This window comes from Lemur catta, chromosome 1 (genome assembly GCF_020740605.2).
Source record: "Lemur catta isolate mLemCat1 chromosome 1, mLemCat1.pri, whole genome shotgun sequence".
In the NCBI taxonomy this organism is placed as follows: Eukaryota; Metazoa; Chordata; class Mammalia; order Primates; family Lemuridae; genus Lemur; species Lemur catta.
In genome coordinates this window covers 217,837,367-217,853,294 of record NC_059128.1, presented here as the reverse complement: position 1 = coordinate 217,853,294, position 15,928 = coordinate 217,837,367, and the positions used below count along the sequence as shown (strand labels likewise).

Here is a 15,928-nt window from a genome sequence, read left to right as displayed (position 1 = left end):
ACGCCTTTAATCCTAGCACTTTCGGAGCCCAAGGCGAGAGGATCTCTTGAGCCCAGGAGTTTGAGACCAGCCTGGGCAACATAGTGAGACCTTGTTTCTACAGAAAACAGAAAAATTAGCCAGGTTTGGCGGTGCGCCTGCAGTCCTAGCTGCTCAGATTGCTTGAACCCAGGAGTTTGAGGTTGTAGTGAGCTATGATGATACCCAGGCCACAGAGCGAGACCCTGTCTCAATCAATCAATCAATCACCCAGCTTCAGCTATTCCTTTATGGCAACACTAAACAGACTAAGACAGTGACCATATGCAAAAAGCCTGGAGCACAGAGTACAGAGTTTCCCATGTGTCAGCCGTGGCTCCTAGCCACAGCAGTCCACACACATTTCTAGCTCTGTCACGCATCACTTACCAGCAGATGCTAGGGCTACTGATGCATACCACACAGAGGAAAGAGTTCTGCTTATTAAATTACTAAATCCTGTTAGAAAAGAGGGCAACTTGCTCCTGATAGAATTTTTATGTTTCTTGTGATTCTCAGCGACTCCAATGAGACTTTTTAATCTCCAATGTGGTGCCAGGGGTAGATTCTACCAGCCAGTTCTCTCTCTGTTCACAAGCAGAACCCTCAAAAACAGCTGTGTCCCCTGGGAAGGGAATTGTGCCTTCTTAGTATAACAGAGCCTTTCTAATTTGTTTAAAATCTACTGTTCTGTTGACTGTGGAGCAGTGAAAGGGATGCTTTCTTTAGGGAGGAGCGTGTGTGTGTGTGTGTGTGTGTGTGTGTGTGTGTGTGTGTGTGTGTAGGGGGTGTTCTCTTACACTGTAACAGTTGAGAGGGTATGGAATACTGTTGTTTATTTTATAGCAATACTCCCCCTACCTTCCCCCTCAATATGTACAACAAATTGTAGCAACGAATATGGGATGTGTGTGCCGAGAGAGCGTGATGAATGCCTCCCCCACAGACTTGCGCCTCCACCTCTGCGACATCTCTCTTGCTACCGGAAGTCACTGTTTTTCATGCAGTCAATGCTGCATTGTTGGACACGGAGGATTACTTAGGCTGGGAAAGAATGTGAAAGTGTCTCACTGCATTTAAACTACCATCAGGTTACGTCAAAGAGAAACACGAGCCTCACCTTGCATGAAGGAAAAGCTAAATGTGATGAGCAAACCAGACTTCAGGTGCTTTTTGGAACGTGCATTTCATCTAACTACTTAACTTTGCTTTGATCATGCCACTCTTTTCCCTCCAAGTGCCAGGAGCAAATTAGATTTTTGAGGTTTTGGGGGGGGAGTGCTTTTGTTTTTCATTCAAAACATCTCTTCTTACTCTAGTGATATCATCCCTGGAAGACTGAGACATAAGAAAGGGTGAATCATGTATCACCTTCGAATCTCTTCTAGAATTACATCAGTCAGAGCCCTGGGGTGCAGTGGGGATGAAAGCCAAAAAGCAGAGGAGAAGGAGAGACGGGGAGGGCATGGGGCGGAGTGGCGAGGGGACCTGGTTCTTTTACAGCCTGATTATTTTCTCCTTCCATCCCCTCAGCCTCCAAGCCCCCCCCACCAATTTATAAATCAAATAAGAGAAATAATCAGACTTTAAAGGGACAGTTAACTTATATTTATTGATGGTGTTGGTTTAAATATCATTTGCCTAAAGTTTTTGACCAATCACCATACGCCCATTCATCACAGATGAAAGCCAATCTTGGCATTCTCATCAGAAATATAAACTGGATGAGAATGAAGACTCACAGACCCTGCCCCACCCCCAAGTATTAGCCATATTATCCTCACTGTTTTATCTCTTCATCAGTTTCGAACAGCAGAGGAACTTGGCAATGTGTAGAAATAATTTGAAATGTGAAATCTAGTCACACAGGATGGATATGGCCCACACAGCTGCCTGTTGATCAAGCAAGAACACCGGTGTGGAGGCACACCACTGTGGGTGGGTGGGAGGCCAGGATTGGACTTTGCTGACCTCTCTACCTGGGGGGGGGGTTAATGTCATTCAATGACATGTATATGAGGTTTTCAGGGAGAGGAATAGAAACTTTCAACCAAACCAAAATATAATAGATTCAAAGACCTGGACTTTGTCCCAGTGCCCTTAAGAAGAGACTGAATATTTTTTTTTAATATTTCCCACTCATCCCCTTTGCTTTTCATTTTTAAAAATTGTCTTATGCCTGACCCACTCCCATTAATTAGGAAGAAAATCTTGAACTCTCCTTTCCTCTATGGTTCTGTGAATTCCAGACTCCTTAGGATCTCTGGGTCTAGCTGCTCAGAGCGTATTTATGATGAAAACAAAGCAAAGTGGCCTCAGGACAGCAGGGAAGGCCAGGAGTGAGATCCATTTCTGCAACACAGGAAAAGAGGCCCAAAAGGGCAGAGGGAAAATAGAATTTGCAGAAGGCACAGTTTTGGCAGCATCTTATTACAACTTCCAACTGATCGGGTGTAGCCAAACTAGAGACATCTGTTTGGAGTTTACAACAGAAACAAACACATGGAAAGCATGAAAACACTAAAACATGCACACCCGGACCAAGCGCTAACCGCTCCTCTCTGCCTTGACCTCCACACCACTCCCCCACTGGGTCGTGCTGGGCTGGAGAAGCGAAGGAAATGGGATCTGCAACCTGCCCATCCACCACCCCACCTGCACCATGACTCATTCACACCATGATCAGAGCGTGTCAACTTTTCTCTGGCTTTGGTTTTCCTCCCAGGAAAAACAGAGATGATTCTGCTCCTCAGGGAGCCCCAGGGGACTTTCTTTGGGTTTCTAGTTCATCTTTAAAGCTCCTTGGCTGTTTATAAAGGAGAAGATTATGTGGTATCTTTACACTTGATCATTAGTGTGACCCACAGAAGGAAGTGGTAAAACCTCAGCAGACCCGGAAAGTCACTCCTCCATAAATAATCTCACAGGTCTGACAGTGGGAAGTGGAATTCACCCTCACCTCTCCAAAAATTAACTCAGAAAGACCAGAAAAAGTCACACTCGCACACTGAGTGAGAAAATGGGCTATATTGTGAAGGCTGGCCCCAGACACAGCACCCAGAGTTGTGGAGGTCCAGGAAGGCCCCGGACTATGCATAAAGTGGATCCCCCTTCCCTAATTCTCTCGAAGCCAAAGACTGTCCTACCATGCCATCCCAGGATTTGACATGTCCCACCCCCCACCTCCCACGCAGCAGTTCCAGAGGCTCACCTGTTCTGGTAAATTTTCCTCTTTATTTTCCCCCCACTGACGTGCAAACAGAACAAGAACAGTGCTACTTTTAAAAAATAACAAAAATGTTTTATACACATTTCTGTATATACAACTGAACAACATTTTACATGTTTCTTTTGCACAGCAAAAGACATAAACATTCAGCTCTGAGAACACAGTTATGTACAAAATAAAGATGTCAAAAATACTTCACAACAGTGCAAAAATATTTTACACAGTATCATGGAGTGAGATCTTTTGAGCAAGAGGAAGGGGTGTGTGTGTTTCTAAAGGAAAACTCCTTTTTCAGATATTAGATGTCTTTAACTGTAAACAAAATGCAACTTTCTTTCATCTCCCCCCACCCCAACAGTTATTTGAGGAATTTGGCAGAATTTCAAGGGTCTGAGTCTTGAGGTAAACAGCCCAAGCTCTTGCACCAAAAAGAACTGGGGGCAAAGGGGTGGCATTGAAGCCTCAAACATTTGTGAGAGCAAATCCTTTTTTTTTTCAACATGTCAATGACAGTGCAAGGCCGCTCCCAGGGGGCTGGGGGAGGAAGTTAACCCCTCCTCCTCGGGCCCCAGCTGCCCCACAAACAGGAAACTGGCCGGCAGGAGAGACTTTTGTGAACTTCAGCCCAGCCGGCCTTCCTTCACCCCCCTCCCACAGGACGGCCTCGCGCCTTCCTTGCAGGGGTTTTTCCCGCTCTCACGTCTCCCCACATCCCCAAGCGCAACCTGAGCCTGCCTCGAACAGAACTTAAAGTGTTGGGGCACGGGGGGCGGGGAGCGGGGAGCCAGGGTGAATTCTGGGCCTCACATGCCCCATTTCCCCTTTCCTGGGCGAGGGCGGGGGATAGGGAGGTTGTCAGGACCACGGATGGGGACCCACAGTGGGTGCCGGGGGCGCACAGAGGAGTCTTCTGGGAGATCAGCCCGAGTGGGACTCGTCCGGGCTCGCGCCGTCGGCTGGGCCGGGCGGGTCCACGGCGGTGGCGGAGGTGGCGTCCGGGCCCCCGCCCTCGATGGAGCTCTCGCTGCCGGTGCTCTCGCCCGACAGCAGGCGCGTCACCCGCAAGTCGGCCTGCAGAGTGCGCACGTCGTTGCCGAAGCTGAAGTCGCCCAGGTCGCTAATAAGCTGCGACAGCTCGGCCTTCATGTCGGAGGCGCTACCCAGCAGCAGAGGCGGCGGCCCGGCTCCCGGGCCCAACGAGTCCCCGTCGCCCCCCAGCGCCTCCTCGCGGCCATTCTCTAGCGTGTCCAGCAAGTCCCCGCACTCTAAGTGCATGGCCACCACGAGCGCCCGCTGCGCCTCGGCCTCCTGCTCTGCTGGATCTCCCTCCCCAGCACGATCCTCCTCTTCCTCCAGGCAGCCCACGGGGTGCTCCTCTTCCTCTTCCTCCTGCAGCTCCTGCTCCTGCTGTTCGCCGAGCAGGTCCTCAGTGATGGAGCCGAGCTTGGGCGCGCTGCGGCTGCGCTCCACCGGCGGTTTGTAGCAGCTGGGTCCGTGCAGGAGCAGCTTGCGTAGCGGCACTAGCGGGATGGTGTGCGCGCCCACCAGCTCCTGCTGCTGGTGACGCGCGTCGTCCCGTCGCTTGAGGCGTTTAAATTCCGCCAGCGCGTTGGCAGATGTCTGGTAGAGTAACAGGGCCATGGCTTGCGCCTTCTCGGGCTTGGACACCAGCACAGCGTGGCAGCGCAGCATTACCGCCTTGTGCTTTAGCTCGTGTCGGTACACCCATGCGAAGACCTTAGGCAGCCGCGCGTCTGCCACGCAGTAGGTGACGCGGTGCAGCAAGTAGAGGTGGCCCGGGCGGCGCAGCGCGCGCTCCTCAGCGTGCACCATGCGAATACCCTGCGCACTCACCGTCAGCTTCATCTTGGTGCCCTGACGGCCTGCCTCGCTCTTGCTCCAGATCTTGCCCACGGCTAGGTCGGTGCAGCCGTCGCCGCGCGCCTGGATGGTGGTGGCATTGCCCAGGTAGAGCACGGTGTAAGTGGGGTCCTCGCTGGTGATGTGCAGCTTCTTGCGCTTGGAGCGGAACATGCTGCCCACCCGGCTAAGCGCGCCTTCGGGGCACGCCCGCGCCAGCGAGCTGAGCGCTGAGTAGTGCAGGCTCACAGCGTAGCCCTTGGGCTTGGACGCCTGCCGCGGCGGCGCCTCGGCCAGCAGCTCGAACTTGTGCTTCTTCCACGGCAGCATCTCCGAAGGGCGCCCCGGCACAGCTGGGCGGCGGCGGCGGAGCGCCGGGTGCGAGCCCCGCTGAGCCACCCGCCCGGGCCCGGGTTCGGCCCGGGCAAGACCGAAAAATAAAACTCTGTTGGGAGCGGCCCAGTGGTAGGGAGTTGGGGGAAGGAGAGGAGAGATAGTGTTTAGACACCCCGCAGGGGTTGGGGGTAGAATTTTTAAGAGAAGACAATGGGGGATGGAAGGGAAGAGCGCGCGCGCACACACACACAGAACTACCCCAGGCTGGGCAAGGACGAGGGAAGAGTCTCAGGCAAGCAACAAAATGAGAGGGAACGAGAGTGGAGCAAAATGTCTTAGAAAAAAGCTAGATGCGCGCGTGCAAATAAATAAAGGGAGCCCCAGCAAAAGCACCCGGGATGGTGAGAGAATATGCAGAAACTCCCCAGCGAAGGTGAAAAGGGCCCCCTGACACACACACACAACTCCCGGGCCTGGGGGCAGAAATCGCGGAAACTCTACAGCGACTGTCCGTGGGGGCCACTGCTCCCCACCCGCAAGGGGTGCTGGAGATGGAGAGCCCCTCGGCGGGGCTGGTCCCAGAATCAGCAGCTTGCCCGAAGTGCGGTCGGATGGCGGGTGCGGCCGGCCGCGGCGGCCCAGCGCAGCAGTCCCGCGGTGGCTCACTGCATCTCCACCCCGGCCGGACGCCGGGGACTCACGCTCGGCCGCCTCACTGCCCGGGCTGGCCTGGCCAGGGGAGCGCTGGTCTCCGAGGGCGGGGCGCGCGCATGGCCGGCTCCGGGGACCACCGCTACCTCATTTCTTCCCTTCGGGGTGTCCAACTCCACTCGCGGGCTCTCCTGGGTCGGCTGCCCGCCTTTGCAGCGCGCCCTCTCCGGTGCAGCGAGCGGTGGCCGGCTCGCCCGCCTCACATCCTTACCGTCCGAGGGGAAGATCTCGGGTAAATATAGGCCGGCGCGAACCATTCGCCGCGCGGGGACAGGGGAGGAGCGGAGAAGAGGATCGGTTTCGGGCTCCAACGCCAGGCAAATTTCTGGTCTCTTAAAGGGACCGGGTAGCAGCCATTGGTGGAGGGAGGGCGGAGACCGATCCAATCTGGCAATTACATCCCAAATTTACCAGCGTCTCTTTTATCTACAGAAAGCACCAAGATCTGGGGTTACCCCGCAGCGAAAGGAACTTGAACTGTGACACTCCACCCCCAGGCTGAATTGCGACTCACTGAATAAATGTATGTCTAGATCGAAACTTCTGGGGGAGGTGGTGGAACGTCCTATGCAAAATGGTTGAAAAAGCAGTGTTTTCTTTCCCATGTATGACAGCTTTCTAAGAAGGATTGCTGTTTAATATTATTATTTTCAGAATTGTATTGGATTAAAGGAAACAAAGAGGCACAGAAAACACCAAGACTTATCTTTCACTATCTTGGAGCCCCTTATTCACAGGTAAGCAGCAGATGGTGAAAAGTGAGGTGAGTGGTAATGTGATTGGAGTGAACAATATAGTATATAGTCAATAAGTAAGGTGCTTCCCGCTCCTAACCACCCCCCTGCCCCCAAACACCTATTCCTGCTTTCAGGCTTCAGAGAGAAGAATTTTCTGAGCTATATACAATTTCTAAGTAATGCTTGTGTGTGGTTAGAATGCAGTTTACTTTGGCAGGCCAGTCATTTGGTTTTATTATATCATTGACCCATTTTGGATGAGAATTCCTAGTAAAAATTCAAATGACATTTTTTATATGAGTATCAAATAATGCCTGGCCACCCTCCAGTGGGAGTGATAATTGCATCAGTCATGCTTTTCTCATGGGCCAACTAGACAACGTAGTTTTAGTCATCTGACCAGTTTGACCCTTGGGTAATAACTCATTTCTGGGCCCTTAAAACAACCTGCTTGCCTCTATGGTCTGCTCAGTCAAAGCAAAAAGATTTCTGGCTGGAATGTGTGATAAATGTCTGGATGATCCTGCATCAAACTCCCAGGCTTCTCCTGGAGGAGGACAGTGGTCCCTCCCCACAGGCCCAGTCCACTAGGGATCTTGGATGTCTCCGGCCTCCATGCCAGATCCTCATGTCAGAACCACTGCAGCCGCTCCTGGAAATTGCTTAATGCTCTACCTTTGCTAACTTTTAACCTTCCTTTGAACTCTAACCCAATTTTCTCAGAGTCATAGGTTCTGAGTTTCAATTTAACTAACTTCTCTGAGTACCTTTTGGTGCTAGGCCCTGAACTAGGAGCAGATCCAATTACTGTCTCTAAGAAGCTCCTGGGCCAGTGAAGAATGTAAATTCCACTGAACACTGGGCTCCCACTGGAATGTAGGCTCAATGAAAGTACCCTTTATCCCCAGTGTGTGGTACAAATAGACACTCAATAAATGTCTGTTGAATTAATGAATGAGACATGCGTGTGAACAAGAAGACAGAGTGGACTAAATGCTAATAAGAAAGACCCAAAGTGCTATGAGAATCTGGAAGAAAAGGTTCATCAGGACTACTAAAATCAGAAAAGGCTTCATGGAGGTGGTGACATTTCAAGAGTGAACAGGATTTCTCCAAACAGGAAAAGATTGAAAGGCTTTCCAAGTATAGAGGACAGCAAAACTAGAGAAGCATAGAAATGCATGCACATGCACAGATTCAGATGGAGTTTAATGATTGTAAGAATGAAAGAAGAAAGTTTCCTGATGGTGCTTTTTGGCCCTCCTAGTCTCTAAGGGAAGGAGTGGCCTTTTCACAGCTGACTGGTCCTATGGTGTCCTTTAGTCAGAGCCATAATGCCTTACTTCTCAGCTGTACTGATCAGTTAATGTAGAAATACCAGACACAGTATTGGAATGAGGTAGTTAAGACTATCTATCATAAGCCATTTAAGCCAACATTAATTCCTCAAACTACTGGAATATCTTGCAGTGGCAATGCAGTAGACAGTACATGCTCCAAAAGATAAAAAGTTCTGGTAAAAACGTACCACCAAATTAACCTGTGCTAAGCGACCTTCAGCTAGTCCATAATCTCAAATCTAAACTCTACATAAGCGGACATCATGTTCAAGCAGTTTACATTTCCAAGTGGCTTGGAGGTCTAAGAGGGAGCTAAGGCTGGTCTCAGCCTCTGCAAGAGATACCACCTTGTGCTTCATGTGGTGGCAGGGAAACCAGTGGACCACAGTGGCAGGGAGGAGTTCACTGGCAGGCCAGGCTTTTCAGCAGCGGCCACAGTGCCAGGCCCAGATGCACAGACCCACAGAGCAGCTCCTGTTGACTAGCCTATGTCACGCCTTGACTGCCTTCTTAATAAGCTTGTTTTCAACCTCGGGAGAACACAAAGATTCTAGGCCACTGTGAACACCCCAGTGTGTGAGTCATGCTCTGTGCCTGTGCTCAAAGACCCAGGAAGAGAACCCACTGTCTCCTTGGGGCCTGGGCCTGGGCCAGCCTCTGGGGCCTGCTTCACCTTATGGAGAAGCTGGCCACCCCTGCGAAAGCATACATTCCAGCTGGGGCTGCGGTTCTTCAGCTGGGACAGCTGGCGGCACCATTTATGAGTCCACACCACAGATTTGAGACGGGGCAGTTCCAGAACAGAACATTAGCAAAGTTGAATTGGGAACGGGTTAGAAACTGCAGACTACTTTTTTTTAAATGACATTGCCCCATCTACTGGTAGCTGGCAAAAGTGCCACGTGATGGGATGGCTTCTCATAAAACCCGATAAGCCAGTGGTTGAACCAACACGCAGCCAAGTCACAGCGGGAAGGAAATACTATGACCAGGAGTCCCAGCTCCAAACTTGACATCTTTCAGCTTACGGAAGGCTTTTGAACAGGTTCCTTCTGGACCACCTTATGTCTCGAATGGTGGCCCTTCTCCACCCTCCTCTAATATCCCACTCACTGGACACTGGCTTCAGAGATGACAAATGACAAATCTGGAATCTTCAAAGTCATTCAGCAAATATTTGTGGAGAGTCTCCCGTGGATGACTCACAGTTGCTGGGGACATAGCACTAAAGAAGACAGATAGGTCTTTGCCTTCATGGGATTTATGGCCTATGGGTAGAGAGGGCAGATATTACAATAAACAGAGAAATAACTAATAAATACCAGATAGTGACAAGTCTCTGAAGAAAAGGAAGCAGTGTTAAGAGTGCAAGGTGGCTGTTTTAGACAGTATGGTCAGGGAAGGTGGCCTGGCCAGAGACTCGAATGAGACAGAGCCAGCTGTGCAAAGAGATAGGGGACAGCACGCTCCAGCCTGTGCTGGCCAGTATGGCAGTCACTGGCCACGTGCAGCTGCTGAGCACTTGAAACATAGCTGGCCCAAATGGAGACATGCCACAAGTCTGAAAGACACGCTGGATTTTGTTTTTGTTTTTGTTTTTTTTCTTTATTTAATTTTTGGTTTTAGCTGCTTTCATCTCTGTAAGACAGACTGGATTTTGAAGACTTAGACAAAAAGAATGTAAAAGACCTAAATAATTTTATATTAATTATATATTAAATGATAATATTTTGGCTATAGTGGGTTAAATAAAATATATGATTAAAATTAATTTTGCCTATTTCTTTTTGCTTCTTTAATGTGGCTACTAGATACCTTGGTTTAGCCCAATGAGACCTGTATTAGATTTTTAACCTGCAGAAATTGTAAATTTGTGTTGATTTAAGCCACTAAGTTTGTGCTGATTTGTTACAGTAGCAGTTGTCTTCCCATCCAGTCATCTTTTCCATTATCTTGGCTCTGTTCCCTCTTCCACTCTCCTCAATGGGTACCCTAAATCTTTACTAGTTTCCCAAAGCCACCTGCTCTCCCCAGAGCCAAGCGGAGCTGACAAGGCGCTTCCCCAACAAAAGGGGGCAGTGAGAGCAACCTCCAGCCCCAGCTAATCTACAAACAGCACATCCACACCAATGCCCACCCCCCTCCTCCAGACTCAGAAGTCTCTCCTCCTTTGAACCTGTCCCCCCCAAAGCCAGCCTCCACACTGTTACCAAACTACAAATCTGACCTGGAACCTCTTCCCATTTTAACCCTTCAGTTGCTTCCCACCAGCCACAGGATGCACTCCCAGCTCCTCAGTCTAACACACAAGAATTTGCAGGTCTGGCATATGCTCATTCTTCTTTCCCGGCCCCCTAATTTATGCTCCAGCAAAGGAAAATACCCTGTACTTCTTCCTGTGCTTGTGAGACTATCTCTTCCCTGCCTGCCATTGCTTGTGTGGTTCCATCTATTAATAAGGAATGACCTCCTCTTGCCACTTCCCCTGGCTGATTCCTACTCATTTTTAAAGAACCAGCTCAGGTATAGCAGTTTCTCCAGGAAAACATCTTGCACCTAGCTAACTCCTTCTCCGTGCTCCCTTGTGTGTACCTTTACTTCTGCACTGGCTTATTATAATATTTTCTTTAACTCTCTGCCTCCCCCACTAGACTGGGAGCTCCTTCAGGGTGGGGACTATATTTTATTCACTCTTTGTGTCCCCAGCTCCTAGCATAATGCCTGCCACCAAGTCAATGTATGGTAAATGTTTGTGCAATGTACACTAACCATGTGTTTATTTTCACAGTAACGGGACTGTCACAAGCACAGGCTATCAGAACTGGAAGGACCCTTCTAGATAATCTAGTCAAACTCCCCTGGTTTTACAGATGAGGAAACTGAGGGCCTGACAGTGCACGCGCATGGCCATACAGTGATTTAGTGGCCAAGCCAAGATTAAAACTCATGTGGCCTGAATCTCAATTCGGGGCACTTTCCTTCTGCTAAACATAAGGCCAAAAGCTTTTAAACACATAAATATATAAAACTCATGTTCTTCACTTGCTCCTCCTCTATGAAGGGCTATGTTTGAGGGCTTCATAGGCTCAATTGTTAAACTGAGCGGGAGCAGCCCTCACCAGCCAAACATCTCTCTCCCTGTGACCTGACTGTGTAGTCACTCTCTGGGCCCCTTAATGAAAAGTCCACTCGTTAATGGCTTTCACTGCCCCTAAAGAGGCTGGAGTCAAGCAAGACTGCCTTGGGACCCCACCAGTGAGACTTTGACCTCTGTAGTGGTCCAGATCGCACACAGGTCCATGAAAGTATGGTGGCCCATTGGGTTCCTCTGCTCTGCCTAGTAACCTTGACCTCTCTAGCGTTTTCACTTCAAAAACAATGAGACCTGTAACAGCTCCTATTTCTCAGGAAATAGTACAAGGTACAAATGAGATTAAATGTATGTGATAAATACTTGGAGATTTTCAAACTAAGAGCAGAGAGGGTACTAGGCAAGCCAGTGTTTTAGTTTGTCTCTTGTTTTTGAACTTCCCTCTGGGCATGTGGGCCCAGCACATCTGTAGCTGGGCTATGCAAATGAATGAGCAAGATAATAGCTGTTCAATCACAAACATCAACTTAACTGGCCTCTCTACAATAGGTGCTGGAGAGATGCACAGGTTACCTCCTTAAGGATTTTAAATCATCTAGTATTCACTCATTCAGAGAGGACCTGAGGGGGTAGCTTTTGGTATGCTGTAGGGGATGAACCATATGTGCGAATAAGTTTCATCTGAGATAGTGAAGGTTGAACTTAACATAGAGTACTCTGGAAACTCAGAGGGAAAATAACTTGTAGTCAAACAGTGAAGAGACCAGGGCCCTCTTTATGGAGGGGGTGGATTTCATGCTAAGCATGGAAGGGTGGGCAGATTGCCGTAAAGAGAGACAGGAGAGCCAACTCCAGAGGGAGAGAAAATGGCTCATGCAGAAGAAGGCAGTTAGTGTTGAACGCTAAATGACTGGACAAAGGCAGGGATTGCTTGTGTATTGAGCCCTTACTATGTATCAGACACCGTGCTAAGTGCTTCAGATTTATCCAAGCATTTCATCCTCCTAAGAGTGTTGACAGGTCTGTGCTAGTCTCTTCATTTTACAGAGGGAAAGGACTAAGGCTTGAAGGAGTTAGGAAACTTTCCCAAGATCCCCAAAGCCTGTGTTCTTTGCATCTGAATTGGGCCAGGGCCTGACTCCTCAGGACCTTGAATGGCAGGCAGAGGCGCCTCCCAAACTGTGATGAGTCACTGGAGGCACTGGAGCAGGGACTGCCATGATCAGAGCCAAGCTCAGATGCCCAGCGAGCAGGGAAGATAGCCAGACACCCACACCCCAGCCCTGACTCACTGAGGGCCCCAGAGCAAGCTGCTGTCCCTCTCTGGGCCTTTGCCTCCTTGTTTGTGAGCTGAACAAATTTCCTTCCAGTTCTAAGATCACAGAAGGCTGTATTCACTTCCTAGGGGTGCCATAACAAACTGCCATAAATGGGATAGCTTAAAACAAAAGAAGTTTATTCTCTCACAGTTTTGGAGGTGAGAAGGAGGAAGCATCCTTCCTTGTCCCTTCTAGCTTCTGATGGTTGCCTGTGATCCTTGGTGTTCCTTGGCTTATGGACATATCACTCCAATCTCTGCCTCTATGGTCTCATGGCCGTCTCCCTCTCTGTCTTCTGTGTGTGCATCCAATATTTCTTTTCTTATAAGGACAGAGTCATTGGATTAGGGTCCACCCTAATCCATTATGGTTTCATCTTCACTTGAGTACCTCTGCAAAGACCCTTTTCCAAATAAGATCAGATCCATAGGTACTCAAGGTTAGGACTTGAACATACCTTTTTGAGGGACACCATTAACTCAAAACAGAGGCCATGACAGGAAATCACAGGAGTAAGAGAGGACAATAAACAAAGTCAGCAGTCTACAAACTCTGGAGGTCCCAAGCCCCCAGTAATGTTCTCACCATGCTCCTTGCCATGGAGCCTCTCCCTTCATGGGCTGCTTACTTGGAATGTTTGTCACTGGGACAGGGCCCAGGCAGGAATGCAAAGGCACTAGAAGAAAACCAACAGAAGTGAAACTATGAGCCTTCCGAGTGAGCCGTCTCATCAGTGCCACCAAAGGCAAGGACCAGTAAAGAAAAAGCAGATTGGCTTGTCCCTTCTGAATGTCGAGGGAGGAAAAATTATTACCCCTTCATGGTTAGCTTTAAAGCAGAAACTCTGGATCTTTAAAAAAAAAAAAGTGGTTATTTTTAACCTTTTCATTTGTAATAATAGTATTCATAACTAATGATAACTAATTTTGCTAGATAGTGGTTCAAGTTATCCTCAACCCTCTCATGACAAAGAGGATGAGATAGAGCTTTCTCCCCAAGTTACAGGAAGGCACCACCCTGCTTTTGCCAATCTAGGCACCTTTTCTGAGACCATCATTGTTCCCCTGCTATTTGCAACACTGAGGTGAGACAAAGGGTAGCAGGAAGAGGAAAAGAATCTGCCAGGGTCAGGAGTGCGTTAAGCACCTTAGTGGTTGTATATTCCAGCACCCACTTTGAGGCATGAACCTGACTTAGAACATCTGACACTTGGTTATCTGGCCTTTCCTTGAACACCTCCAGTGTCAGGGAACTCACTACCTTACTAAGCTGTCCATTCCATCTTTGGACTACTCTGATTGTGAGAAGGTTCAAACAAATTGAACCCAAAATTGCAACTCTGTGGTTTCTACCCATTTGTTCTGGCTGTTCTTGCCTTGTGTCTACTCAGAACAATCTTCTCTCCCTTCCCTACTATAGTCTGCCACATAATGGAAATGGTCCCACATACTCCTGGAGTCCCCCTCCTCAGGCTAGTCATACTTCCCTCGCCTTTTCCTCATACTACATAGTTTTGCATTCCATCACCATCACTAGGTTGACGTGTTAACACTTATTAATATATTTATTAGAGTGATATAAGGAGAGGGGTTACTTTTGGAAACAAAAAGTAAAATTCTGGTGCTCAGAAGCCCTCCTAATGGAGTAGGGTTTACCTGGTGGCATAGTTCATGGCCCCACTGCTAACTTGAGCTATTCAACCCTGGCTGAGTCCTTCTGTTAGGCTGATCACCATCAACGTGTAAGTTCATTGGGGCAGGGAGTTTGTCCAGTGTTGAATGAATAAATGAATGGATTGGAGAAGCCCGGTGCTTTCTATCTGCAGATTTAAGAGTTGGTGATTATTAATTCTACTTCTAGCTTCCTTTACTTTGTTTGACTTTGCTTAACTTTATTGGGTCTCAATTTCTTCAACTAAAAGTGCAGAAAAATAACAATACTCTTTCTCATTTGACTGTTATGATAGGAAAAGTAATTGCAAAGTTCCCTGTGAATAAAAGACCCTGGATATTTCACATATGAGAGCTGAGAAAAAATTCATGAGGTCAGATACAGTGTACATAGGATCTTGTAGCCCTGCAGTCCCCATCCCCCGGGCCTCAGACCAGTACCTGTTAGGAGCCAGGCTGCACAGCAGGAAGTGAACAGCAGGCAAGTGAGCGAAGCTTCATCTGTATTTACAGCCGCTCCCCATCACCCGCATCACCACATAAGCTCTGCCTCCCGTCAGATCAGCAGTGGCATTAGATTCTCATAGGAGCACAAACTTGACTGTAAACTGTGCATGCGAGGGATCTAGGTTGCATTCTCCTTATAAGAATCTGATGCCTGATGATCTGAGGTGGAGCTTAGGTGATGATGGTAGCACTGGGGAGCAGCTGCAAATACAGATTATCATTAGCAGAGAGGTTTGACTGCACAGAGACCGTAATAAATCAATTGCTTATAGACTCATATCAAAACCCTACCAGTGAATGGCAAGTGACAATTAAGCTGCATTTGGTGGCAGGCTTTATAGTGGCAAATGAGCATCTTGCTTCAATTGTACAGCTGCATCTAGTGGCAGGCTTTATGTCAGAATCCAGCACTTTAGTCCACGTGTAGTCCACCCATTATTTTACTTACCACTTCCATCCATGCCTCTTTCCTGCACTGAGCACTTGTCTCAGTAACAGTTTTAGTAAGCCCACAAGCTAACCCTAGCAAAAACGAATAAAAACAAAATGTCACTGGAGAGCTTCTTTGAACAGGGAGAAAGACCCAATGATGAGACAGCAGAGGACTCTAGGACTGCCGACAAAATGAAAGCATTAAATGCATAAATGCATTTAAAAGAAAATACCAAGAATCCTACTTAAATTACAAGTTCATTGTAACAAGTGACTCACATTCTCCAAGCCCGCTTTGCATAATATGTGGCAACCAGCTATCCAACAAAGCTGTGAATCCTTCAAGACTGCTTCACCACATGGAGACCAAGCACCCTGCATTAAAATACAAGGCTTTGGAGTTTTTCAAAAGAAAAAAATGTGAACACGAAGAACAGAAGCAGTTATTGAAGGCCACCACCTCATCAAATGTGTCTGCACTGAGAGCATCCTCCTTAGTGGCGAACCACATTGCTGAAGCTAAGAAGCCCTTTACTACTGGTGAAGAGTTGATCCTGCCTGCTGCTAAGGACATTTGCTGTGAACTTTTAGGAGAGGCTGTAGCTCAAAAGTTGGCACATGTTCCTCTTTCAGCTGGCACCATAACTAGACAAATTGATGAAATAGCAGAGGATATTG

At 48.4% G+C, this 15,928-nt stretch overlaps 1 protein-coding gene across 1 annotated transcript; it reads right to left on the bottom strand.

Moving 5' to 3' along the window:
- Positions 1-3,232: 3,232 nt before the first annotated feature.
- Positions 3,233-6,455, bottom strand: FAM43A (family with sequence similarity 43 member A). The gene has a single exon (XM_045539989.1). The coding sequence runs from the start codon at positions 5,435-5,437 to the stop codon at positions 4,166-4,168; it is 1,272 nt and encodes a 423-aa protein (XP_045395945.1). The 5' UTR covers positions 5,438-6,455; the 3' UTR covers positions 3,233-4,165.
- Positions 6,456-15,928: the final 9,473 nt, after the last annotated feature.

Coding starts and splice junctions, on each gene's coding strand:
- FAM43A (XM_045539989.1), bottom strand. CDS start 5,437: ATGCTGCCGTGGAAGAAGCACAAGTTCGAGCTGCTGGCCGAGGCGCCG.